This window comes from Carassius carassius, chromosome 49, assembly GCF_963082965.1.
Source record: "Carassius carassius chromosome 49, fCarCar2.1, whole genome shotgun sequence".
NCBI classification, from domain to species: domain Eukaryota; kingdom Metazoa; phylum Chordata; class Actinopteri; order Cypriniformes; family Cyprinidae; genus Carassius; species Carassius carassius.
The window spans coordinates 15,168,704-15,195,951 of record NC_081803.1 but is presented as its reverse complement, the minus strand read 5'-3'; the positions used below and the strand labels follow the sequence as shown (position 1 = coordinate 15,195,951).

The following is a 27,248-nucleotide window of genomic DNA, read 5'->3' as shown; positions in this document are numbered from 1 at the left end:
TGGATATTTACCCTTATTAGCTGATAATTCTGATTATGTTCAAGATGGACATGTACATTTCTATCATAGCCCTCCTCTGTGAAAACCTATCCATACATTTTTTCAATCTCATCTGAAATTATAAGTGTTGGGGGTAATGCATTACAAGTAACATGTATAACGCATTCAGATTACTTTTTTGATGCTACAAGTAAAGTAATGTGTTACAAGTAACATGCATTACCTAATCAGATTACTTTTTGATCTAACAAGTAATTAACTACAAGTAATGTGCATTACCTAATCAGATTACTTTTTGACGTCACGAGTAAAGAAACACATTACAAGTAACATGCATTACGCAATCAGATTACTTTTTGATGTTATGAGTAAAGAAACACATTACAATAACGCACATTACATAATCAGATTACTTTTTGATGTTATGAGTACGGAAACGCATTACAAGTAACATGCATTACGTAATCAGATTACTTTTTGATGTTGAGTAAAGAAATGTATTACAAGTAACATGCATAATGTAATCAGATTACTTTTTGATGTTATGAGTAAAAAAACACATTACAATAACGTGCATTACGAAATCAGATTACTTTTTGATCTAACAAGTAAAGTAATGCATTACAAGTGTCATACATTATGTAATCACATGACTTTCGATGTCAATGCAAATTACATTCTAATAATACAAATACATTTATTTACAGTAAAAAAGTCACTGCAGATTAAGTTTTTAAATTTCAAAAACAATATTCACATTATAATTATGAATTGTAGCTGAAATATAGCAATTAATGCATGATGTCCACTACAGTGGACATGTGATTAATCAGTTTTCTCTCAATCTAAAATCAAAACTTGGAAAATTTTACTGTGCTATGACTCATTAGATATTGCTTGATGCTGCAATATTTTTTTACCTACAAGAGTCTCCTAGGATAGAAGGAATGGGTGGATATTCCGGAGCAACATGGCATGTCTGAGTGTGACCCTTGGCCATCTTGATTTGGAGGGGGAAAAATCGAAACACAACAGCTTGCCACTTGGTTGCAATTTATAGGATGATGCACCAGGGTCCAATGAAGAGGCTGCTGTGCAACTTTGCCATAAAAACCCATGCAAATTCAAGAAAATGCTTTTTTAATGGCTGTCCACTGTAGTGACCACTATGCATGAAAGGGTTAATATTAACAAAGATTAATAATGAACTGTTTGTTCATGCTAGTGAATGCATTAACTAACACGAACTAATGGAACCTTGTTGTAAAGTGTTACCCTATTTTGTACATTCGAATATTGTCTATAGTGTGTTTACGGGAATGTTTTTTTAATATAATTGTAATATATTAATATTAAATAATGTAGAAAGTCATTGAATATGAATGTGCACATGATGTTTCTGTTAAATTTTGTTATTGTCAGTAGTTGGGTTCAGATATATCTGTCATTCTCTTCCCAACAGTCTGAAGTTCCCAGTCAGAAAGTTGCTGTACAAATCCTCGATTTGGCCTCATGTTGGCTTTGCACTGCTGAATATGATTCCATGCCTCCTAAAATAATTAGAAATGACATGTGGCATATATTTAAAAAAGCATCTGTCAATAACATCAATGCAAACTGCAAATGCAAAAGTAAAAACATTACCTTTAGTGTGTATTTAAGGTGATGCATAATATATGCCATTGTTACAGCACTGCATCGGCTTACTCCAAGAGTAGAGAATATCAGAACAGAACTAGAAGTATTGAGATGTGAACCTGAAATGTTTAAAAGACACATAATCATAGCTGAACATCAGATTTTTTCTTTTTTCTTTGAGTTATTGTTCATCAGCTGAAAAAAAAATCCTAGTACCTACCAATAAAAATGCACATTCTCTCAAATGAAGCGATCAAATCTGCCTCTGAAGAATCTGCAATTCGGATGTGTAAGACAGTGCAGTTTGCCTTTTTAAACCTAGTTTGCAAAGTTCAGTTTATAGATTAATTCAGGTTTTCAGGACATGACAATGGATTTTCTTTTTTTAAATACTATGATTTTATACAATATCTGAATATATATGAGATGGTGGGTTGGCTCACACTAGACTGCATTCATCAGAGAGATTGACAAGTGCATTGATCTTCAGATCTTTAAGGATTTGCAGGTTTGTGGCCTGCCTGTAATCACCCATGTAAAGTTTGCCTGGCAAGATTTCCACAGGATAGGGATTCAAGCTCTCCAATTCCTATGAATATATGTATTCATGATCTTTAAATATATTTATAAAGAGCAAAAAAATGCTTAATTTATGATCTATTACGAACAATACCTTAATAGTGTAAATAATATTTTGCGTTCTTAGGAAAGGGTAGAGTGCAGAAAACTTCTCATAGCCTCCACTAAGAATCTGAACTGGAAATTGGCTCGCTTTTTCTATGCTGTCTGCACAGTCTATAGCTGGACCTATAAGAAAAACATTCAGTTAGGAGGTAGTTCAGAATATTAGAAAAGGTAGTGTCTTACCTGAATCTGACAGAGAATGTGTACTACTGTCATAAACAATGATATGCTTCATACTTTCAACCTCAACATCCAAGGGCATAATAAACTTCCCATCAGAATCCTTTGAAAAGCAAGAAAGGCTAATGAAAGGTTGTGTTTTTATATTCTACAATGTTGCAAAACATGATATAAGAATAAACTTTAGGAAAGAAATAAAATTGAATTGAAACATACCCATTTTGCATTTCCGGCGGTAATGATGTGGCTGAAGTTATATGATTCTGCTGCACGAGCATCTGAAAAATAGGATTATGGTAACTATTATACTTCCACTTTAATTTGTTAGTATTTAAATTAGTACAGTTAATGTACAGCCGGTGTTTCAGTTATAAGAAATAACTTCTTAATTCTTACCAATCAGACAAAGATAGTTGCTTTCTGCAAGTCTTGGAAGATGAGTGTATTGATTTAGGATGTTGTACAGTTTTGAAGCCTCACAGAGAACCTTTCCAGCCATTAGTTACTGCTTGAGCACAAAAAAATGTGGCTGTCTGTAATGTTTCTTCACAAAAAAAATGTTTTACTAAAAATTACAAGTTGGCTTGATACTTATTTTACTTGGCGTTTTGAAATATTACTGCCCCGAAGAGTTTCTTAAACCAAACTAGACTTATTTATTGTTATTGCTTATGCTCAAATAACACGCTCTACAGCTCACTGGTGATTGTTTATTCTCCTGCTATGGTAACAAACAAAACGCTGCAGTGATTGGTTGAACGCGTTCCGCTCCAGACGCAATCCCTTTCCTTCTTCCTTAACCAATCAAAAGTTAAAACCCGCCTCACCGCGCTTCAGCTGCGCTCCTATTGGAGGGTAAACAATAAGGAACTAATTTGAAAATCAGGTTTACAGCTGTCAGCAGCTGCGGATATGCCTAGATTAAGGGTATGTTGTTACTATTAGCTACTTAAATCGGTAAATCATCAATCATTAAGCAATGTGTAATTCGTTTTTTTCAGGGCCTCGGCGATTCTTTTCTATGGCGGAGGAAGAGAAAGGGCAGCAGTCGACGCTGGGCCATAAAGAGCAAGAAGCCACTTGGGACTCCTGCCATACCAACGGCCCCTGTGTGAGTGACTGCATCATTTTAATACTCATACTAGATATTAACATATAATCATAAGAAAAATGCTGTAAAGCATGAACACTTTTTATCCTTATTTTTAAGACTTTAAGGGATTCTTGACCCAAAATGACAATTCTTCATCATTCCCTCACCCTCATGTTGTTCCAAATCTTTATGACTTTATTCTGTAAAATAGAAAATGAGATATTTGAAGAATAATGTTGGTGACCAAACAGTTTTGCTGCAAATTGACATCCATTATAAAAACTGAGGCATTTCTCAAAATATGGGTAAACTATCCCTTTAAGACTTTGAAAATAAAAGGCTTATAAGCTAACTGTGTCTACTGTATATATATACTTTACTTTCTGGTAATGCTTTCACCCAGTCCAGACAACAAAACAAAGGTGGACACTATGGAGGAGACGAGTGTTCAAACCACTAAACAGATGTCTTTAACACTAAGCATTGGAGCTCTGTTTTCTGCATTTGGATGTTTTGTGCAAAAATTTGGAAAGACAATTAATCAAGTAAGTTCTTCTTATTTTATTAGCATTCAAAAGAGAGAGATTTCCAGTGTCTGACCAGCTTATTTTTTTAGACCTGTTATGGACTCCTGAATGTCTTCTTTTTCTGGAGAGGCTATTCAGAAAGATTGGAGTCCCTTCACCAAAAAGTAGAGGAGCTGCAAAGGGAAATAGCACTATTGCATTCCAATTTGAAGGTTAGAATATATCAGCTGTTCTGAAAAGAATGTTCTTTAATTATTTTCCAAATTCCAGTGCTTGTAAACTATATAAAATATTACTTTATAGCTGTATCAAGAAGCCAAGACTGCAGGCGGTCAGTGTGAAATTCCTGATGGTGTTCAGCACTCTACACCTCCGCCTGTCTCCCTTCCACCTCCACCTCCTCCTCCTCTTCCTCCTCCTCCTCCCCAAATTCTGTTGACACTTGCTGCTCCGAAAGTGGCCTCAGTTCCCCTAAAAACTGCCAAAACTACCTCTGTGAAGGTAAACGTTTATTTTTCTATTCACTTCACTTTGCTTGTTGAGAAGACAAGTGATGAAGGTTTGCACTATTTTAGGTTTTTCACAAATTTTCACCTGTCCCATAATAGGAGAAGAAAAATGTTGCTTTGACTCTTCAAGATCTTCAAGCAGTACGACTAAGAAAAGTGACTGTAGGCCAAAAAACTCAGGTGAGTGAAAGATTGTGTCCTCAAAACGTTTCCAATGTATCCTGCATTGGGTTCGATATTTATGATAGCATATTTGTTCACAGGTGTCTCCAGCGAGAAGATCGCCACTGGTCACACTTGCAGACTTGCAGAAAGTCTGCTTGCGACGCTCTAATTCTGACATCCCCTTAAAGTCTAGATCAAACCTTGGCAGGTAAATCTTGCATAAATGTAATTATTATTCTTTAAAGTGATACATTCATGCTTCATCATTTATGATCTTCTCTTTAGGACACCAACCAAAAATCCCATGAATCTTCAGGTACAGCTTCGAAAAGTCAACTTAATGAGGCAAGATCACTTTTACTTTGTATTGTTGGAAATAGAGTCAAGACATGCCTAAAACTACAGACATCACATATAGCTTAATACTTCTAATTTGCTGTATTCTTAGGAGTCCTGGTGGCACACCGCTTTTTAACAAAGAGAATTCAAGCCTGGATCCTAACATGGCCAGAGGGTTAGGAAACCAGTACCTGGTATGTAAATCGCTTTATCCCAAAATAAATCACGGAATTTAGTCTTTTAAGGTTTTCTTTGAGACCGCTAGTTTCATTTGAACGAAAGATAATTTTATTTAACAAATAACTCATGAATTTATGGCCTGTTTTTTTTTTTTTAATTCTTTTAGAGTGCTTTAACAAAAGAGCTATCATCACTCAAGGCTGTTTAAACAAAGAAAATTACTGTTTGTTATAGCACATTGTATTTTGGCTTATTTTTATATGCATGTTGTGACACTGCTAATAGCTTTGGCTCCTATACTATCATGTTACTGTAGTAACTATTTTAGTGAAAGGACTGTGTTTTGATGTTACTTGCTGCTTTATTTTATATACTTGTTGCATGTGAATTGTGCTTCTTGTTCCTTTTTATATCAGAACTGCCTTTTAAGACGTGGTAATTACAAATGCAGAATGTATAAAAAAAATGAAATGCACATCAGCATGTGGTCAATATGGTTAACCGTATAATTAGTAGAACTACATAACTGAACGTGCATTACTGAATATGACTGTGGAATCTGCAAACTAACTCTGCTGTGAAATATAGTACTTGATACAGTGTTGAAGTCTGTACAGGGGTGAGACATGTCAGTTATTGATCTGTACATTCAATAAGCCATTGATAACTTAGGTGTGTGTGGTAAAACATATAGCACAGTGACTGATAATAACTAGACCTGTTATTGTGAGACTCTGGATGTTTTATTTCCAGGTTTTACTGTATGTTTACTGGTGAGCTTGAGGTCTAACACCCAAGTACATTTTACTATGTCTTAATGTTTTATATTTTAAGGGTCTTTTGCAATATTTGTCTAAAGCCACTTTTATTTGTATGTAAAAAAAAAAAAAATGCAATGAATAGCAAACTTTTAATAAATATTGGATCTACAGAAAATGTGTACTACTTGCTGTTTTTTTTTAGTACAAAATAAGTGCATTTAGATGAAGACAAATGTTAGGTCATCATTCATATAATATTAAAGTATTTATTAATATGTTTTAGTAATTTGGTATGTGCTTTTGTCATTTTTATTAATTCTGTTTAACTTTTCATTTTTAGTCATTATAACTTCAGCTTAAACTGGCAGCATTTCTCATTTTCCTTTTATATTTTATCTAATTTTTATTTTTTACTATTATTGCATTATATTATAGCATTCACCGATATTTGGAATTGGCATTTATTCCTATATTGTGTTTTCAGCCTAATTTAAGATTAAGTAATTTTATGTGCATTTATATATATATAATATTTCTATTTAGCTTTTAGTAATTTTAATATTTCAACCTAATTTTATTTTTCTGCCAAGGTAACTAAATCATCTAATTAAATTAAATCATAATTAAATGATCTAATAATCATATTTTATTTTAATTTCCGAATTTTTTTTTTCTCTTTTTTTACAGTTTTTGGTTTGGAGAACAATAAAAACACCGCAGACTTATAAGACCATTCCTATTTACATATACATTTTCCCATGCACTTTGTCCGGACATTAAATTGCAGATTAATGTATCCACCCGGACTCTTCTTTGGCGCTCAGAGAAATGCGTTCATCAAAGCCCCGCCCATTTGTTTCTGTCCAGCAAAGATGGCGATGCCCATGAATATCGGTGCACTGCTACAGTCAGAAATAATCGAAGACACCGTGGACAAAGATGAGGGTGTTTGCGTATTGGGCATATTTGGGAAAAGCGCAATGCAACAGGGATCAGCCAAAGACTCTATCATAAACACCTTAGCAGATAAACACGTCTTCACTCTCTTTGGGAGCGACGACACTGACAGTCCGGGTGGGGGAACATCGATTCATGCGTATTATAATCTGGAGAACCGCGTGCTGTATCTAGTACTAACATCTGTTTTTGACAACCGCCAACTTATTCGCGCGTGCGAATCATTGACGGCGGGTTTGGGTCACGCAGAAGCGCATGAGTTTTTGAAAGTAGCAGAGAAGGATCACTGTTTACAGCTGCTGTATCTCTTCTCGCTGTGCCATGTTCTTTTGCTGGTTCATCCCACATGTTCGTTCGACGTCACGTACGATAGAATGTTCCGCGCTTTGGACGCGCTACGTCAGAAAGCCCTTCCACTGATGCGCGCTGCGATTAAAGATTTGCCAGTGTCTAAAGAATGGAAGTTAAACTGTCGGCCGTGCCCTCCACGTCTGCTGTTCGTGTTCCAGATGAACGGAGCGCTCAGAGTGGGCTCCTCTGGCACGGGTGGGAATGGGACTGATTGCTCTGGAGGGGAAAAACCCAAAAAACACTCCCCTAGAAGGCGGCTGCAGCATGCTCTGGAAGATCAGATATATAGGATATTCAGGAAAAGTCGTGTTTTGACCAATCAGAGTAGTAATTGTCTCTTTACAGTGCCTGCTAACCAAGCTTTTGTATATGTAGTGCCAGGACCAGATGAGGACCCCATCGGCTCTCTTCTGGGGCACCTGCGGTCCAACTGCGTCCTGCGAGAAAGTGAAGGCGGCACACCTGTGCCCAGGCAAAGGCGGTACCAACAGATGAGGTACTCCAATAGACAGCCCTCTTTCAATGTAGAAAGCAGTCTTTCCTCGGGAGGGCAGCTGGTGGACTGCACTTTAAAAGAGTTCCTTTGGCAGCACATCGAACTCGTATTGACCAAGAAAGGGTTTGATGACAGTGTAGGTCGCAATCCGCAACCATCACACTTCGAGTTGCCTACTTATTCCAAATGGGTGCATGTGGCGCACAGACTTTATCAGGTCATGATAGAGAACTGTGAGGATGACGCAGCCGAGATTTCCCTCAAGGTGCAGGGTCAGCTCAAAGTGCTAGAGGGGTTCCTTGATGCAGATGCAAAATTCTCGGAAAACCGGTGTCAGAAAGCCTTGCCACTGGCTCACAGTGCGTACCAGTCAAACCTTCCCCATAATTACACCACCACAGTGCACAAGAATCAGCTGGTGCAGGCACTGCGAGTGTACAGCCAGCACGCGAGGGGAGTCGCCTTTCAAAGATACGCCTTACAGCTCCACGAGGATTGCTACAAGTTCTGGAGTAACGGGCATCAGCTCTGCGAGGAGCGCAGCCTTACGGATCAGCACTGCGTGCACAAGTTTCATCTGCTGCCAAAGCAAGGTAAAGATCCGTGTTTTAAAAGATCTATACAGATCGTTTTTTTCTATGTGAAGAGTAATTGTTTTCCATGGTATATTGACGAAAATGTACTTCTTTCTAACTTAAATCTGTTTTTCTTCACATTGCAGGAGAGAAGCCAGAAATGGACCACAACCCGCCAGTTCTATACCACAACAGCAGGGGACGCTCTACAAGCTCCTGTAACTGTGGTAGGAAGCAGTCTCCAAGAGAAGATCCGTTTGACATCCAGGCTGCCAACTATGACTTCTATCAAGTCAGTAGCTAAAAGTTTTTTTTTCCACCGTAAATATTCACTACACAAACTTTAAATCTGTTCTTTGTCATTCTGTCTTTCATTCTCAGGTGCTTGAAGAGAAATGCTGTGGAAAGTTGGACAGGATCAATTTCCCAGTGTTCCAAGCCAGCACACCCGACCCTGCTCCTGCCATTGATGAGGTGCCCAGACCTGGAGAGCTTCCTCCACCAGGGGAAGCTGATCGTCTAAAGGAAAAAGAGACTAGCACTCACACACCTGGTGATAGCACAAGTTTGAGTCTCGCTCTTAGCTTTGGCCAGTCAACTGACAGCCTTGGAACATATGCTGATGGAGCAGAAGGACAAGAGAAGAGGCCAAGCTTGGTGGACAGACAGCCCTCCACAGTGGAGTATCTCCCCGGGATGCTTCATTCTGGATGCCCGAAGGGACTGTTGCCCAAGTTCTCGAGTTGGTCTCTTGTTAAACTTGGTCCAGCTAAGGCCTACAACAGCCTCACTGGTTTAGAGCAACCTGGATTCCTCCCGGGCTCTGCATTCCTCTTGCCCTGGGATGTTGTCATTCGAAGCCGATCAGAGGAAGATGTAGGATCGCTTGAGCCTCTGGAGGGAGGACCAGCCTCTTGGCCGGCACCGAATAAAGCATACGCTGGAAAGCGAGGCAGCGCTGGAGGAATCGGACGAGCGCGGAGACGTGATGATGTAGCTCGTGCTTTTGTTGGTTTTGAGTATGAGGACAGCAGAGGGCGCCGCTTCCTTAGTTCTGGCCCTGATAAAGTAGTCAAAGTGCTTGGGCAAGGTGGACCAAAGGAGCCAGCAACTAGATGCTTGAATTCTGATATGCCTTTATACATTCACTCTCCAGCTCAAGGACGAGGGATCAAGCCACACTATGCTCAGCTGGCTCGCCTTTTTGTTGTCATCCCTGATGCTCCTCTTGAGATTGTCCTAAACCCACAGGTATAATATGTTACAAAATGCAACATCAGTCAATTTGTAATCTGATTAAATGATTGCTACCCACATTTTGTCCATTAAAGTTGACTGTTTTGTGCTTCTGTTCTCTACTAGGTCCAGCCAGGTCCCCCTCCCTGTCCTATCTTCTATCCGGAGCAGCCTGAGATGGTGTTGCCCCCTGATGGACTCTGGGTGTTACGCTTCCCTTATGCCTACGTGACAGATCGTGGACCATGCTACCCTCCGAAGGAGAACCAGCCACTGGCAAACTTCAGGGTGCTGAGAGGCATTCTGCGTGCCAACTCGACTAGTTCAACTCCACAGTAACAAAAAACACTCTGCACTTGAAAGCACTGTTAATATATCTGTAGGACAAGGACATTAAGCATATTAAGCATCATTTTGGTGTCACCATGCTTGTTTTCATTTTTTTGTGCCTGTTCTTTTTTTAACCAAATTCTAGAAATATCTATGGCTGTAAATACAAGCTATCAAATTAAGGAATGTTGTGTTTATGGTAAATAAATACCTGCATTGAGGAAAAAAAACCTGGCAGTGAATAATGTCATTATAAAACTATATTTTAAACTTAATTTACTTTTTAAATGTGTATGCAAAAGTGTCCACTCTAGATTTTCAGTTAGCTGTTGACTTTTTGAAGTTGATGTTATAAATTATTTTACCTGAGTAAAATAAAATGAGATCTCATAAAATGCTTAAACTCTTTTTTTTCTTTTTTTTTAAGAAAGATTGTAAAAAAATAACAATCTATTATTTTTGTGGTTTTAGATATCAGTCTATTACAGTTTGTTTTTATGTTTTTTACATAAAATTGCTCTTAAAAACGACACAGAGAGGCGCTGTTTAGTGATTATGAATTGGTATATCTTTGACATTCTCAAGTGAGAAAATACAGAGTGACAACTCTAATATTTTATAGGTATTTCATATTTTTTAAATGTAAAGTCATTTAAGACTTGCTTTCCCTTTTAGTTTTTATTACTTATCCAACTAGAACATCACAAACATAAAACATTGTTATTTTTTTATGTTTTTTGCCTGCATATCCTCAGCGCTCGCTCATTGGTTCCTCCACTTTTTAGGTTGGCCAATCAGCTTATTGTTGCTAGGCCGTTTTGTCTCATCTATTTGCTGGCCTGGCTGTCAATCATATTGGGAACTTGTATGGCGAGGCCAGATGCGCAACTGGACTGTATTATTTACAGAGCGCTGCTCTCAAGGAGCGTGGCTGCTGAAGATACCTGAAAACTTTGTTTTTGTGAGGAATGGTCGCCTGCTGTTTTGCATCAAGTTGCAGTTTTAAAGAGGGAGACGGCTTGACCCAGCGCGATACCTTTCCATTCTAAGGTAACATCAGTTCAGTTATAATAGTTTTAGTGCAACCTTTTATAGGAAGTTTGTCTTCTTAAAACATTGCGTTTGTTATTTATTATCTTCCAATATATGACCGCGCACTAAAAATTAACCTGGTAAATTCTGAGGATGTATATTTTAGTAGTAGATTGGATCTCAGTGCCAGTGATAGATCCTAATCTGGATTTTAAACTTTATATATACAGAATGCATCATTGCATAGTTAAAATGTAAACAATTAGAACTGTTCCGAAAGTGTTGCTTTAAATCTAGACTATTATAGAATTATATGCCACTAACACAATACCAGCAAATGTTGGTACATTAAGAGAAGAAAGAAGGGGGAAAAAATCTGTTTTGAGCACAAGTTGTATGTTGTCAGGTTTTTTTTATTTTATTTTAGGAATTTAACTATGATTTTTTTTTTTTTTAAGGCAAAAGTGCATTTATATTTTGCAAATTAAAGCAAACTTTTCATTTTCAAATACATGTTTTTTTGCATGAAAAAGCATGAAAATGGCTTACAAAATAGTGAGAAGGCTTTCATGCTGCTCATATTGCATAATAAACCATTTAATTAACATTTACATTGCAAGCGGCTCCAAAAGATCATTGGTTATTGTGCATTTTATGTTATTCAGCACTTGCACAAATACACTAGAGCTGAAACAACGAATCGATTTAATCGATAAAAATCGATTATTAAAATAGTTGTCAACTAATTTAGTCATCGATTCGTTGCTAAATAACTTTTATTTGCCATAAGCGGCTCATTTCGTGCATATTTCAAATCTGCGGTGACCAAAGTGTGGCAGTAATGAGCCACCGGAGGTTTTACTCAGCCAGTACAGCAGGAGAAGTAGCGAATAGCCAATAGCTGGCCTTGTTTTATGTCACGTGCTTCCCGAACAGCGTCTCTGCAGCATTTAGCGGGATGTGGGAGACTGGGAGTACTTTACTTTGAGCCTTCAAAAAAGAAGAGTAACCTGTAAACTCTGCACTACTGAACTGTTTAAGGGGATGTTCACATATCGCGTCTTTTGCGCGCTCAAGTTCGTTATTTCCAACACCGCACCGCGTCGAGTTAAAAACATCTCAACTTTTCAGAATGCTGCAAGCGCATCGCGGGTCATGTGACAAGAACTAACCAATCAGCTTCATCCTTTCCCGTAACAACGTTAAAAGCTCAGTCAAGATGAAAGTAACAGCTGATCATAGTTGTATATGGATTTCCATTTTAAAATAAATTTAGTAGCAGAGCTACTGCAAGCGATTTTTTGAGCTGCAAATCCATTTATCCTTTGCTGAAATTTCCGCGTCTTCAAGGAGAGAGCACGTCATGGTTGCTTATCAAAGGCAGACGCCTCAGGGGCGCTTCTGCACGAGCGCTTTGGAAAGGAGGAGAAAGCGGCGCGCCTAGCGTTTTCCACGCGTTTTTAGGCACGATATGTGAACGGCCCCTAAGATTTTTATTTGTGCAGATTCTCCAGTACAATGTTGTTTGCAAATGTTTAGTCGTAAAAGCTGATAACATTGCTTTTTAACAGTTAACATTTAAAGCTTTACAAACATGTTCTGTGATCAGTTTGTAGTTTACCAGTTCAAAATTCAGTCGTGCAGCCTAATTATGACTGAATGAGAGAGGTAAATGTTTAAAGATATTTGAAATGCACTTTTTTTCTAAGTATTCACTGCTCTTTTTCACACAGCAGGTTTTTTGTGTGTGACTGTCCAATTTTTTTTTCTGGACAACCTTCTGATAAATTTTACTTTAAATTGTGATTTCCATTCAGGTTTCATGCCACTGGCACTTTATTCGAAGGATTGTTTACAATTTCACAGCAAAAGCTATAAAGCTGTTTCCCAGTAAATAATAAAATACAATGCACTGCAATTTTATTCTGTTTTATCCTTATTCTTCGTGAAAATATGTTCTGAAAGATTCCTTAATAAGCTTCGTTCGGGATGTTAAACTACTTTAGGAGCTCTAAGGACTGCCATGGTGAAAACATTATTTTAAATCTCCTTGTGAAATTTGCTAGAGTATGGGTCAGGGTTCTGATTGCAGAAGAGTTCGACAAAGGATTACTAACACAATAAAACAACTCCAGGTATATTTTTGATTAGGATATGACAGTGCAAAATGGTTAAAATCTCTTAAAAATCTATGCTGAAGGATAAAGACCATTTATTAATAATTTACTTGGGGGGAAAAAATGGAAAAAACTAAAATATAAGTACATAAACCGATTAATCGTAAAAATAATCGACAGATTAATCGATTATCAAAATAATCGTTAGTTGCAGCCCTAAAATACACTTACATTATTGCTCATTTTTATGAAACATGCTATGCATAGGCAAGTGTTCTCAGAGGGCTACATCACTTAAATTAAAGTGTGGCTATTTCATGTATTCATGTATTTTCATGCTGTATTTATATTGTGTTCTGTTTTGTTATCAAAAAGTTAGCCAGTGACACAGGCTTGTTGTCATTTTCTGCCTTGGTTTAGCTGTTGGTGTTTTCAAGGATATGATTGACAGAGGTGCTGAGCTGGTGCTGCCATCTGCACTCTCAGTCTGGTGGCATCTACTATGGCCTACATAGAAGCTGGTTTACTGACACCCACACATACTTGTCTGACCTGGATCCATCGTCTCTCCATCTGACCTACTCCGTTTCCAACACCGTTGCCTTAAGTAGCTTTGCCCATTCATGGGTATTTATATCACAGCATATGTGTGTACGCAACAGGAGCTGTTTAATTTGTGCTGACAGATTTCAAAGGACGGCAAAAGAAATTCTAACATGGGAGCTGCCTGCTGTGTATTATGTGAGGGACTGGGGGGAACGAGGGGCTATTCGCCACCTGTCCGGGGTTCCTTGTCTGTTTAAATGCCCTCTTGCTACTTTCAGCTTGAAGCACCCATTCACTGCAGAGTGATGACCTTAGCCTGAACTATTCCTTTAAGGGAAATGCATTTCTCCTGATATCCGGCCATAATTGCAGTCTTGGTTTTGTTAGATACAGTCTGTATTAGATTTGTTTGTCAAGTCGTCCACTGTGAGGTCAGAAGAAGGAAGACCAGCCATGTTTGGACATTAGATGAATGAGATCTCTTCATTATGTGTGTGTTTGGTCTGCTCCAGATTCATTTGAAATGGTAAACACAAAGCAGACAGACAAATTGGGCCCACTTTCTGTGATTATGGCTTCAGTACTGGCGGCAACCGTTTATCTTCATCTCATCTGTCGAGATCCAAATGAATTCCAACCTTTGCATCTTCCATAAATTTCCCCCATAATTGTTTTACCTTTAATTAGCCTTATACCAGTGACGTATCTGTCCTTTGTCGATCATGTATAATTGTGTTTGAAATTGCATGAGGAAATTATGTTGAAAATAATGCTGCTCTATCATTTGGCCAAATTCTACTGCATTTTTCTAATGTCAGAGTGAACACAATGATGCTTAATTATGCCAAGGAGAGTCCAAATTTAAGCCTCACGTTGGTGACTAGAATACTCTCTGTATCTGCATCTGTGCCAAAGCAAATATAATCACAGAATCGCAAAAAGCTTCCCAGGATACCTTACTTGTTACAGCCTTTTATGAGTTGTCTAATTCAATTTGCTGAGTTCACTGAGTTCAGGTGACATCTGAAAAATTAGATTTTTAGAATGTTCACACTGTCTTTTCCATAAAATGAAAGCAAATAGGATGACCAGAGGCTGTTAATAAAAAAAAAAACACAACAAAGCACCATAAAAGTAGTTAATTTGACCTAAACTATAAGATTGTAGCACAGCAATATAGGGAAAATATGAATAAAAGTGTACGATGATCTAAAGTTTGGTCTCGTTTTCACAGAAATGAAATTATGCCTTGAAATATAATGCATGAACAGCTCAATATTTTGTCTATATGGATTTGTTTTATAATCTAACCACATTTTTTTTTAGGGATGAATCCATCAAGCAAAGACCAGCTCTAAAAGTTTGGTTGTCTAGCTGTCTCTGTGTTTGAGCCCACATCATTGGCAGGTATCCAGTTCTCTGCATTAAAAAGCCGCCTGTCATACAGCGCACCCCCCTTCTAACCCGAGGGCAGGATGAACGCAGTACCAGTTAGCTGTCAGACAACAGCTCACAGATGCTCTGATTCATGCCTGCTTGCTTGCATTTGCACCGTGTTCTTGTGAATGACGTCTGCTGTGTTCTTGTGTCTCGCTGACGTACACTCCATTTTCAACATCATTTCACATCAATCTGCATCATTTGACACCAAAAATGTATGAATACACTGTATGATTTATTGAATATTTATTCGTCCTTTTATATCTTCATACATTCTTTTACTTAGCTACAACATGTCTAGCTTGTTTTGTAAAAGAAAAAAAAATCATGACGGTTTTCTCTCTTTGGTACTTAAGAGTTAAACTGACTGTTTTTGAAGCTGCGTTTTAAAGACTACAATGTGTGAATTCAATATGTCGTGTTTTGATATGTAAATGCATGCGGTTATATGTTAATGTTCTTATGGTAGCGGTGTCATGCATATGATGATTTCTGAATTACCTACACTGCTGGTCAAAAGTTTTTTTTAGGTTTTTGAACCGATAACATTTATTTGATAAGAAGTATGGTAAAAAAATTCATGCTGTGAAATATTAGTACAATTCAGAAGAAGTGACCAATGTTTTTTTTAGTTATCTTCCTAAATAATTGTGTGTGTTCTGCACAGGTGTGCTCTCATCTGTCCTGAAGCTTCACCACGGCCCTCACCTGCGTGCTCCACTGTTTCTCCTGTGAGTTGTCCTGGGCCGAGCGGCCCCTTCTGCTCCGCCCCCACTCTGTCTCTCCAGCCACGGTCGCCATGACGCGCTCTAAAACCTTTCAGGCCTACCTGCCCAACTGTCATCGCACCTACAGCTGCATTCACTGCCGAGCGCACCTGGCCAACCATGATGAGCTCATCTCAAAGGTAAGCAGTAGTGTCTATTTTAGGCTCCTTTAACTTAATCATAGACCATAATCAGGTTAGACACCGCATAATATTTTACGCAGCTGAAACGAGGCCGTGAGAGATTGAATTTTATACACTTGCATGCACTATATAAAGGTCCTAGTAATTTTTTTAACTGTTTTATGGATTTTGGTCAATTGAAAGTCTTCTGTAAGATGTTTTGTCAGCTAAACAATCGGTATGTTCTGTAAAAACTGTTCTTTACAATCTATTTTAATGGACTTCTTAAAGGGTTAAAGGGTTATGAAACACTATGTGAACACTGGGTTTTTCAGATTTGACAGTTTCAGTTGTAACTGTCAAAATGTATCTGCAAAATGAGCTTAAAGGTGCTGTATATAAGATTTTAACTCTACTAAAGCATAAAAATACCATAATATGTTTGCAGATATTTAAGAAACATGCTAAGTTAACATATTTGTTTATCTGAAAAACAATGGTACAGTCAGTTATTCTCCTTTGAAAATGTGCGTCCCGGGCCAGAATGTCTGTCTTTGTTTCGGTTTGTGAAACCCGCCCACTGCCAGTTTACCCAATTGTATTACAGCACCCCGGGTTGCCAGTTGGCTGGAAAACACAGCATATTTAATTTCATTCATCATCAAGTGCGTCATCAGTCTGGCTACCTGTGTGTGTGTAAAGTCTGAGTAGGAGGGGCTGGGTGAAAAAACCCCTCTCCAATATTTTGAATTTGGACTGCAATAACTAGTTCAACCACTCTGTGTCAATCCTAAATTCATCACCTTTATGTATATTACATTTTATGTATGTATTTTGTATACAGTTCAAGTTTTTTTTTTTAGAAATGAATACTTTTATTCAGTAAGGACTCACTAAATTGATCTAAAGCGAAAGTAAAACAATTTTTAATGTTTCAAAAGATTTATATTTCAAGTAAGGTCTATCTGCCGATTCCAAACCGGTCATTTTTGTTACACATCCACATGCGAAATGTTTATGTTGTCGGTGTGGAAGTTCTTCACTGTGCGTGAAGAAAACACAAAGTTTGCAATTTGTTATACCTGTAGGGCCAAATTAAAAAGTGGGGAGCCACAGGGCTCGATTAATGCTTGTCTGGAACAAGTAGTTTTTTAAAGACCAGTGAGAGAGAATATTACTTGCCTGACCTGACAAGAAGCCTTATTAACACCTTAATAACAAACATTACTCAGGAAGCACTGACACCTTTTAATTTTTTGCACGAGAATGATTCTGATTTTATCGCATTCATTGTAAACGGCGATTGATAATGTGTTTATGTTGTGTTAGATGAGGCTTGCAAGTGAGATAAAGAGAGACTTATGCAGAAATAAAAAACAAATGAGAGCAACAGCACACACAAAGTAACTCACAAAGTTATAAATGCTCACTGCGGTAGAAAAAAAAAATTATAAGTAAGCAACATTACACGACTAAGATGTTTCCCCAAATGTCAACATGATCTCAATGTTACACTGATTTTATTCAATAGTATTCAATAATCAAGAAGTCAAAATTAAGTGACTTACAATATTGACTACTTCTGCTCAACTTCGCAAACAAAAATAGTCACAGCAGAGCTATTGTGTTCCTCCCAGCAACATAGTGTTTTGTTAATGAATGAATTCATGTTTTTGAACGGATCGAGTCATTGATTCAGTAACCTATTCATAAAGATGTGCGCTGTGTTTGAAACCACATACTTCCCTACTATAAAGTAGGCAAATAGGCGAACGAATAAGTATTTCCTCATCCTTAGTATTCATAGTAGAGTAGGTGAGAATTACCTGCGTAGTGTACTATTTCTCATGAGATTCGGACATGCGTATACTTAAGTTGCATTCGAATATGCCTACTTAGCTACTATATAGTAGAAGAAAAAGAGTATGTGAAAAGAGTATCATGTCCGAAACCTCAGTATTCATAAAAGAGTAGGCTAGAAATCCATGGATGTCCCACTGCTTCAGCCCAGGTTCTGAAGTGCTCGTCCGATGGACACTTTTCTATCCCGGTAGGCCACAGGAGAGGATACTTCAAAATTGCAAAGGATGGAGAACAGCGATGCGGGTGTTTTCAAATGTGAGTATAAAAAACCAAAAACACCATATACATCTTAAAGACCCTTACTTAATGTCTATTTAACATGAGAATGTTTGATAAGAATTGCAGATGAGTACATCTAATAGTCATGAAATAGACATCTAAGTGATGTATGTGTGCAATTATGTAGTAGAATTCACTGTTGTCAACACTGCTTTAGCTGAATGTAAGTGATGTAAATAACCATAAGTATTTAAACAGGAGTTATCTATTTCATTTGCCTATAAGTACAGTTGATAAATTGAGGAGCATTTGAGTTGGATAAAAAGTGAGTTAATACTTCAGCAACTACCTCAACATGTAAATGTAGTATTGAGCCGATAAAACACAGAGGTCTTTTCTGGATATTACAGGCACAGATGAGACCCGGTGCAGAGTGACTTATGAAGGAAGGCTGCCATCAAAGGCTTTGAGTGAGTATACTACAGAAATTAATAAAACCTCTTTTTAAATCTTGAGTTGTAGTTTATTTTAATTATTGTAATTTCTTGATTTCTGTGCTGTTGCTGCAGAGCTTTTGTGGTGGAGCAGGGCCTGCAAGGAAAGGTGACGGCGGCATTTGTGGGGAAAAAGAAGAGGAAAACCTGAAACAAAAATATAAAGTAAGATCATTTTGTTACTTCTTTTCTTCTTGATACTGTTTTGTATTATGTTAGGATCTGAAATGTCCACAGATTGGTGTGTGCACTGAGGATGGGGAGTCCACAGCAGCATCCTGGAAATGGTCTAGTGCCATGGATGAGACGCTCCAACACTACACCTGCCCATCTGAGCCAGCGAGAGCATCTAAAGAAAGACCAAAAGACATTGAGGACGTGATTTTGGTCAGGTTTCTAAGCCCAAATTTCAGAAGCTTCAAAAGCATCATCAAAAAATGTCATGAAGCTTCTGAAAGTCAGGCTCCATTGACTGATACTGTATAAACAGAAACCAGCAACCACCAGGACAAACTTGACCAAAATCACATTTTGTGTTCAGAAAAAAAAAACGGGATTGAACCGTGTGGAGGCGAGTAAATAATGACTGAATTTATATGTTTGGGTGAACTAGCCCTTTAAAATTGTATGAAATATATTTATGCATTTGTAAAGTCCATGCACTAGGTCCAAGGAAGGTATCCGGTGCTGGATGAAGGTTTCCTGCGTGTTCGGTCTTTTCAGCACGTAGTGTTGTTCATTTTAGGCTAAACTCAAATCTGACTCCATTTTATTATTTAATCTGACTCCATTAATTGACTGACTTAAACTGACTCTTAATTCTTATGATCTGTATTATCTTTTAGTGTACTTTTGTAAGATTGAGACCATTGTACCAGTTGCACTGAGACATTTCAAATGATACCAGGCATGACTGTTAGTTCACTTGCATTGACATTTTCATGTAATCATTTTGAGCAGATTGAGTAGAAGGAAGCATGGGTAAAGGGATTTAAAATGAAACAAATGGACAGATGGGAAGGAGGTCTCCTGCACTCTGTGGGGTGTCTCGAAGATGCACGTGTATGTTTGTATTGTCTATTTCTTGGGAGATCAAAGTTATTCAGGTTCTTTCATCCTTACACATTTATATTATAGTTTATTAATATAGTTAAATATAGCTTTATTGAGCATTTGTGCCAAGACACTTACAAAAAAGGTTTTACAAAAATCACATTTACATTTATTTACATTTACATTTGTGCATTTGGCAGACACTTTTATCCGAAAGCGACTTACAGTGCTCTTTTTACAGGGACCCCCAGTTCCCTTGGAGCAACCTTGAGTAAAGACCCTTGCTCAAGGACACACTGGTGGTGGTGGCTGCAGAGATCAAACCAGCAACCTTCTATGTTTATCCAGCTACACGACAAAAGTAATGGAGCTGTAACACAAATTAATCATAAATGGTATTGGTTCAGTCACCAAGGGGGAATATTGAAGTTGGTGGAGCCGCACCAGTTGCACACCCCTAAGGACGGCCCTGGACACAATCTTCACATGCATCAACATAAAAAGGACACAATGTCAATTAAACCTTCTTCATATCCATTTACAGAACTGTAAATACTTAATGAGTGCTTTTTGTAACACAGCAATGTATGCAACCGTACCTATTAAGCTCAATACTGTATATATGAATGCATAACCAATCTTCATATTTTCAGCACATTGTGTAGGTTAATCTGCAGCTGATTTGGAAAGTAAATTATGCATAGAAAAAAAATTAAAGACACTGTTCTAAATGTGGACCTTAAGCTCAGGCTCTTTCCAAACTTCTTTCCAGACACCGCTGGCATTAGTGTGTATTGTCAGTTTATGATGATCTCATTTGCATTAGATTTTATATAACTGATGTCAGTTAATAACAAATAATCTTGATTTATTTGTTGAATCTAGGATAAGGTTTACCTTATTACCCCTTCAGGAAACTTCAGTTTATATTTCCATAAGATTTAGTCCATAGTAACATCCAACTGACTCACTTGCATCTATCAATCTTTTGCACTTTATCCATTCAGTGTACCCATTTAGTAACTGTTAGTTCTTATTTACAATGGCGGCCTGACAAGTGGAATGACCACTTAGGGAAAGGGAATTAGGGCTAAAATAAATACAGAACATTAGAAACACAGGTTAGCATTTACATAAATACATATTAAAACATCAAACATCATCAATCTATTTACTGTATAAAAAAAAAATAATAATTAAAAAATAATAATAATAAAAACCTTAGATAATTATGTAGTGAAGCAACTGCATTTGTCCGTGAACAGGTATACTAGTTTTGAAGGATGAAGTTGGAATTCGTTTATCTAGTTTGACAATGTTTTGCAGAGCATTCTAATCGTGAGGGGCATGCCCGAGATGCATTTCAAAAATGGCCCCTGAGTGAAATGACTTGTCTTAAAGGGATTTTGATAAAAACTGAGTTTATGAACCATATATGAAACCATATAAATCCAAATTAATTGTACAACTTGTCCACCGACTGCTCCAATGGTACACTTTTAAAACACCATACAGTATGTGGCCTTTTTATGAGGTGTGTGCTATGAATTGCGTGCCTGGAAAAATATGTGTGAAGGATTATTTATAACATCTTTAATTCATAATGTGAACTATGTGCTTGTGAGTTATCTGTGCATGGATTGTGTGTGCGAGCAAAATGTGGGACACTTAGCTTCCTGACGTTCATGCCACACAATCAAGGGAAGCAGGTTATCATTTGAGCTTTTGTGTGCCAAAGAACTGAGAGTAATTTGTAGAGTAAACACGTCTTTGTAGTAAATGCAAATGATCCAGGACACCCACATATACCCATAATGCTACACTAAAGTCTGCACAATGGGTTTTGGTCGTCTGATATCATGATTGTCTCAGACAGGGTTTTCAATGCACTGTGTTTAGATTAGAAAAGATTGTCTTTGCTTCATTCATTAGTTGTTCACATACTGTGTTTGCAAAATAAAGCCAGTGGTATCCAAGCTGACAAGGCTTACTTGAGTTTCAGGGGGAGCGAGAGCACCGAGGGCGGTTCTGGGGTGGAGTTGAGGTTGAAATGATAAGTAGATTTCAATTAGTTCGAATCCCTCTGAACTAAATAAAGGTCAGAATGGAACATAATAATTGTAATCACTTGAAAGTAGGTTAATAGAGTTCTGCACAATAAGAGGCTCGTGATTTTGATTTAACTTTCAGGTAGTGAAACTTGTTAAAAAAAAAGCTTGATCCAGCATTTGAGTAGCTTTAAAAATCTCTGTAACCTGCCTTCATTCAAAATGGAAATACCACATTTTCAATATATTTATAAACATGTTGGCAGCTCTTAAATACAAAAAGAATGTATTCAAAAATAAAATTGAAAACACTAAAAATATGTAAGGAACCATCATTATCATAGCCAAATACATTCAGTGTTTCATGCAAGCCAAAAGTAGCAACATATCTGTTTAAGATAATTGAGGCAAGGAAGAATTATATTTAATCATTTTCATTTAAATCATTGAATAAATCATTGAAATTCAATTAAAAATTCGGCTATGCTATCAAAGAAGAAAAGAAGAAAACATTTTAAAATATATAAAAATGTTATAATTTATAATAACATTTCACAATACTACTCTTTTAACTATTTTATTATAAAACAAATGCAGCCTTGTGGTCATTGAAACTTATTTCAAAAACATTCAAATATTACCAACTCGCAACATTTGAAAGGTAGTGTGTTTGATATAATAATATAAATTGATAATAATATTTATATATTTTCCTTACATTTTAAATATATTTGAGAGTTTTCATGTATACGTCTTATTTGTTTTTTAAAAATGTTACAACTTTTTTTTAGATAACATTTAAATGAATTAAATGTTACTGTTTTCATGTTACTTTGGCAGCTCTTAAATACAAAAAATAATTTATTTAAAACACACACTTATAGATAAAATAATAGATTCAAATAAATAGATCCAGTGTTTCATGTAAAAATCAATGTGAGATATTTGAGGCAAGGAAGAATTATTTTTTTATAATTTTTTTTTAAATCCCTGAATCAGAATCATTAAATCTGAATCTGACAGAATCATTTAATCCATTTTGAACTGATTGATTGAAACAGGCACTTTGAACTGATTCACAGAAAACGAATTAACAAGCGTTTATCATTATGTTCATATGTTTAATGTATTGTTTAGCCATTGTTGTCATGGTTTCAATCAGGTCTTGTAGGTTATTTAGCCTTAAGATACACCTTCATCACTATCCAGTATAGCACAACCAAAATGAAACCACCTTAATGATCTTTTGATCCACGCCTGTTTTTAAACACCGGAATTAAGACTCTGCCCCTGTTTCACATCACACCTGGGAAATCCTATCCGCCAAGCAGTGAAGGAAAATCGATTTTTCCTAAAGATTACCTGATTGTGCAGTCACAATACAAGTAAATGAGGTTGAATTACTCTGATGTGAATATGTAAAACATGTCAGCCAATTCAGGGTTTATTAGGATGTGGGGGTTTTGGGGCAATTTTGAAATGTAATCTTTCCTGTTTTATTTCCTTTGCAGTCTTTTCAAGGGAGTCAAGGCAGGGCCTACCTCTTCAACTCAGTGTAAGTCCTCTGGTTTATCTTAGCCATGCAAAAAAAAAGAACGGTTTTCTTTTTTACATTTTGACATCATCTTTTTATCAATCAGGGTGAATGTGGGGTGTGGCCCGGCAGAGGAGAGGGTTCTGCTGACCGGTCTTCACGCAGTGGCCGATATCTACTGTGAGAACTGTAAAACCACTCTGGGCTGGAAATACGTACGTTCTGGATCACTATGGACACACACTATGGTCACTAATCTACTGCTGACTGCCTTTGAGTACCTTATGCTTTCCAAGAACAAACAGTTTAAATTTTCTTGTTGTAACAGACTGGTAGAAGTGAAAAGCACTTCAGAAAATCTTGAAATCTTGTCACTTTTGAAAAACCTAAGTGATCTCTCTACTTAAAGTCAGATGGAGAAACCATCAGGTAAAATGCAGTATTTACTTTATTGTTTAAAAATGTGGGCTCAGTAAAAAAATTTAAACAGATGTGAATACTTTTATTCAGTAAGGCTGCATTAAATAAATTTTTAAAAAGACATACAATGTGATATATATATATATATATATATATATATATATATATATATATATATATATATATATATATATATATACAATTCTAGAAAATATTTATTTTTCAAATAAATGCTTTTCAACTTTCTGTTTATCAAACAATCCCGAAAAAAGCCTGTTTCCACAAATATATTAAGCAACATGATATTAATAGCACTGATATTAATAAGAAATGTTATTACAAAATGTAGCTATAAATTGAATTTTAATATATATTAAAATATAAAAGTTTTTGTAATATTATTGTAATAATATTCAGTATTTGTGCTTAAATAAATACATAAGAGACATGTTTCAAAAACATTAAAACCTGACCACAAACATTTGAACAGTAATGTTTATTATAAAATACAATATTAAAATAAAATAAAATAATCGAATATTATATTATATTATATAAATAATAATTGTGTTATATTTTCCTAACACTTTAAATACAGATCAGTGTTTTTACGTGTAGTTTATTTTTAAAAAATGTTTATTAAAATGTTGTAGTAAGGGTTTTTGAATCATAAATGAATCATTACATTTTGATATATGACAACCTTAATTCATCTTTCAGTATCATAAAAAATATTTTTAAGAAATATGTCATAAATCATGAAGGACTTCAGGCAGGGTATGCTCTAAGATATAATTTCCTATTATATTTTTTTTGTCATAGCAACTGAATGGCTTCCTGCAGTTTGGTTAAACTACCCTTACATTTGCAAGGTTTACCATATATTACATATCCAGAAAAGCTTCCCAACAGCTGTCCATTATTTTTGGATCAGCGGATCTTGACTTTGAGGTGACCACAAGCTCGTTCTCTTGACTGTTTCTCTTTTTCTCTCTCCCTCCCTCTTCTTCTTTCCCTCAGGAGCATGCCTTCGAAAGCAGTCAGAAGTACAAGGAGGGCAAATTCATCATCGAGATGGCCCACATGATCAAGGACAATGGGTGGGACTGAAAACCCTGATCTACCCACACCCATAAAGCTGGAAAGAGACATGCAGCATATGAATAATTAGTTTCATTACCTGGCTGTAACTTCCTCCCTTGGAAATCTATCTAGCTGACACACACCTCTAAACCTTGAGGGTGTGAGGTTCATAACAGCAGCGCTACAAATTTCCTGTGTGTATGAACAAATGTGTGCCAGCTAAGTGTTTCTATTATGTGTGAGTATTTTCCTATTCAATTCAGTTCAAGAGTGTGTGTGTCTGTGTGTGTATGTGTGTGTGCAAATCAAGGCACAAAACGACATTTGCTTTACTCTGTGCTGGCCAAGGTCACAGTTTTCTCCCACACTCAGGTTTAACTAATGGCTGGATCCATGGTAATGAAGGGTGAAGGACGAACCCATTTAGCTCATCTGAGGTGAAAACGTACTAAAACAGAAGTGGCATCCATTTGTTTCCCTTTTTCTTTTGTGTCTTTATTTTTTCTTTTTCACTTGCATGTTGTTTATTAATACATGTATTTATTGATCTGTTTATTTGATCTGTTTGTTTTGGGACGTTACGTTTATGGTGAACCGTAGCAATCACACTGGTCTTACTTTGACCTTGTATAGCAGAAGTAGCAATGTACACTTCCTCTCCAGATTGTGATCTCTTTTTGAATGTGATTATGGAGTAAATGAGGCGTTCGTATGCCATTTATAGGGCACAGGTCGCGTACATTAGCTAGAGCCAAGTCTTTAGCCCCAGAAACAGCTGAGAAAAGCAGCTGTCAGAAAAAGAACTGAGGCTTTTTCACAACCCGTGATGTTTCCTTCACTCTCATTAGTTCCCTCCATTAAATCGCAAATCAAGTGATAAACCAGAGTTTCTCACCACGTGTTTTCTGGAAGAAAGTAATTGACAGCTAGTAAATGTGGCTGCTGAGCGAGATAATCCAGATGGGGCTCATAAATAAAAAGCCTTGGCACAACCAAAGACTCTTTCATCACCTACGCTGACCAAACTGAGTTTGATTTCTGATTTAAAGGAACACTCCACTTTTTTTTTAAAATAGGCTCATTTTACAACTCCCCTAAAGTTAAATAGTTTTTGAATCCATTCAGACGATCTTCGGGTCTGGTGATAACACTTTTAGCTTAGCATAGATCATTGAATCTGATTAGACCATTAGCATCTCGCTCAAAAACGACCAAAGAGTTAACCCCGAGTGCAGCAGCCGCAATGATATTACGCAGCTCCTGAAAATAGTCCCAGCTAGGTAACTTCCAATAAGCTTATTTTCAGTCGCTGCATAATGTCATTGCGCCTGCTGCACCTGTGGTACGGCAGTAAAGTTCCCTGATTATTAAGCCAGAATGAGAGTATAGTTTCTAGCCATATCAGCCTAGAAAATCTCAACTTCTCATTTTCCATCAGAAAAGGAGTGTCACAGGAGTTTCAAATCTTAAATAGGAAAAATATAGAAACTATTTGGTCATTTTTGAGCGAGATGCTAACGGTCTAATCAGATTCAATTATCTATGCTAAGCTAAGCTAAAAGAGCTACCGCCAGACCCGGAGATCAGCTGAATGGATTCGAAAACAGTAAAACTTTTTTTTTTAAAGAGTGTTCCTTTAAAGCCTGTTCATGCTAAGGACAATAACAGTAAGAATAAATATAAAGTTGTAAAAATCATTGTAATTCTATGAGAATAGTAGATTCCACAACTGTAACAATAACGACACAGAGGAACGATATTATTGGAATCACTTTCACAAATTATTATTTATTTTTTTTGCAGCTGGTGAACAATAAAAACATTGACAGCCAATCAGAAAGCACTCGAGTTGACGAGCATGAGCATTTAAAGTGACAGACAACATAAATGCAGTGCATGCTTGTAATGAACAGAAATTAGCATTGGCTGCTGTGGACTAATATTTTCATTATTCTTATCGTTTTTGGTGTGAACGGACCTTTAGTTGCATCATTGTGTGTCATTTGGTTCAGATGAATTGTTTTGTGTAGAACAAGTCGATTTTCGATTTAGGTGTAATGTCTTATTTTGAGTATGTATTTATGTATGTATGTATGTATCAGTTATCACATATTTTAGCACTCAATCTTACATCAGTGTATTTCTTATTCTGTGGGGATGCTCCACTTATTCCAGCATTTGTTTGATTTTTTTAATAATTTTAAAATCTTTTTTTGTTTAGGACAAAAGTATGTGTGAGATCATTTGGGATCAGTATATTTTAATCTGTTATCAATAAAGCTCTCATTTTATGAATGTCCTTTTAACATTGATCTTTTAAAGAATGCATTATTCACTGTTCAAACGTTTGGGGTTGGTAAGATTTTGAATGTTTTATAAGGAAGTCTCTTATGCTCACCAAGGCTGCATTTATTTGATCAAAAATATAGTAAAAAAAAAAAAAAAAGTAATGTTAAGTAATTAAAAAAATAAAAATACATTTTAACCTC

General features: G+C 36.6%; 4 protein-coding genes across 5 annotated transcripts; 3 read left to right on the top strand and 1 right to left on the bottom strand.

Annotated features, from left to right (window-relative positions):
* Positions 1-1,372: 1,372 nt before the first annotated feature.
* On the bottom strand, positions 1,373-3,207 carry LOC132132549 (serine/threonine/tyrosine-interacting-like protein 1). Its single transcript, XM_059544967.1, has 8 exons — positions 2,899-3,207; positions 2,719-2,780; positions 2,506-2,605; positions 2,312-2,445; positions 2,082-2,227; positions 1,859-1,956; positions 1,645-1,757; positions 1,373-1,550 (listed from the first exon to the last, which is right to left on the bottom strand). Exons 1-8 carry the CDS (start codon positions 2,999-3,001, stop codon positions 1,419-1,421), a joined length of 888 nt encoding a protein of 295 aa, XP_059400950.1. The 5' UTR covers positions 3,002-3,207; the 3' UTR covers positions 1,373-1,418.
* Positions 3,208-3,226: 19 nt separating this feature from the next.
* On the top strand, positions 3,227-6,251 carry LOC132132548 (proline-rich protein 11-like). 2 transcript variants are annotated; one of them, XM_059544966.1, is made up of 10 exons: positions 3,227-3,429; positions 3,504-3,613; positions 3,999-4,140; positions 4,212-4,334; positions 4,426-4,623; positions 4,731-4,811; positions 4,895-5,004; positions 5,082-5,141; positions 5,245-5,329; positions 5,482-6,251. In XM_059544966.1, the coding sequence occupies exons 1-10, from the start codon at positions 3,415-3,417 to the stop codon at positions 5,521-5,523; spliced, it is 966 nt and encodes a 321-aa protein (XP_059400949.1). In that variant the 5' UTR covers positions 3,227-3,414; the 3' UTR covers positions 5,524-6,251. The 2 variants fall into 2 exon arrangements, with proteins under 2 accessions (XP_059400949.1, XP_059400948.1); XM_059544965.1 differs by having other exon boundaries at positions 4,426-4,629.
* A 658-nt stretch (positions 6,252-6,909) lies between these two features.
* On the top strand, positions 6,910-10,406 carry LOC132132249 (nonsense-mediated mRNA decay factor SMG8-like). The gene is made up of 4 exons (XM_059544601.1): positions 6,910-8,473; positions 8,602-8,747; positions 8,837-9,706; positions 9,818-10,406. Exons 1-4 carry the CDS (start codon positions 6,949-6,951, stop codon positions 10,028-10,030), a joined length of 2,754 nt encoding a protein of 917 aa, XP_059400584.1. The 5' UTR covers positions 6,910-6,948; the 3' UTR covers positions 10,031-10,406.
* A 190-nt stretch (positions 10,407-10,596) lies between these two features.
* LOC132132433 (protein yippee-like 1) lies at positions 10,597-25,822 on the top strand. Its single transcript, XM_059544801.1, has 5 exons — positions 10,597-11,071; positions 15,824-16,063; positions 23,234-23,277; positions 23,363-23,471; positions 24,697-25,822. Exons 2-5 carry the CDS (start codon positions 15,956-15,958, stop codon positions 24,784-24,786), a joined length of 351 nt encoding a protein of 116 aa, XP_059400784.1. The 5' UTR covers positions 10,597-11,071; positions 15,824-15,955; the 3' UTR covers positions 24,787-25,822.
* Positions 25,823-27,248: the final 1,426 nt, after the last annotated feature.

Excerpts from the sequence above, each read along its gene's own strand:
- LOC132132549 (XM_059544967.1), bottom strand. The coding sequence starts at position 3,001 with ATGGCTGGAAAGGTTCTCTGTGAGGCTTCAAAACTGTACAACATCCTA. Across the intron at positions 2,446-2,505 it reads ACATTCTCTGTCAGATTCAG|GTCCAGCTATAGACTGTGCA; the intron begins GTAAGACACTAC and ends TTTTTCTTATAG. Across the intron at positions 1,957-2,081 it reads TCTGATGAATGCAGTCTAGT|GTTTAAAAAGGCAAACTGCA; the intron begins GTGAGCCAACCC and ends TTTGCAAACTAG.
- LOC132132548 (XM_059544965.1), top strand. Across the intron at positions 4,141-4,211 it reads TTGGAAAGACAATTAATCAA|ACCTGTTATGGACTCCTGAA; the intron begins GTAAGTTCTTCT and ends TTATTTTTTTAG. Across the intron at positions 4,335-4,425 it reads TATTGCATTCCAATTTGAAG|CTGTATCAAGAAGCCAAGAC; the intron begins GTTAGAATATAT and ends ATTACTTTATAG.
- LOC132132249 (XM_059544601.1), top strand. The coding sequence starts at position 6,949 with ATGGCGATGCCCATGAATATCGGTGCACTGCTACAGTCAGAAATAATC. Across the intron at positions 8,748-8,836 it reads CCAACTATGACTTCTATCAA|GTGCTTGAAGAGAAATGCTG; the intron begins GTCAGTAGCTAA and ends TTTCATTCTCAG. Across the intron at positions 9,707-9,817 it reads AGATTGTCCTAAACCCACAG|GTCCAGCCAGGTCCCCCTCC; the intron begins GTATAATATGTT and ends GTTCTCTACTAG.
- LOC132132433 (XM_059544801.1), top strand. The coding sequence starts at position 15,956 with ATGACGCGCTCTAAAACCTTTCAGGCCTACCTGCCCAACTGTCATCGC. Across the intron at positions 16,064-23,233 it reads ATGATGAGCTCATCTCAAAG|TCTTTTCAAGGGAGTCAAGG; the intron begins GTAAGCAGTAGT and ends TTTCCTTTGCAG. Across the intron at positions 23,278-23,362 it reads GCCTACCTCTTCAACTCAGT|GGTGAATGTGGGGTGTGGCC; the intron begins GTAAGTCCTCTG and ends TTTATCAATCAG.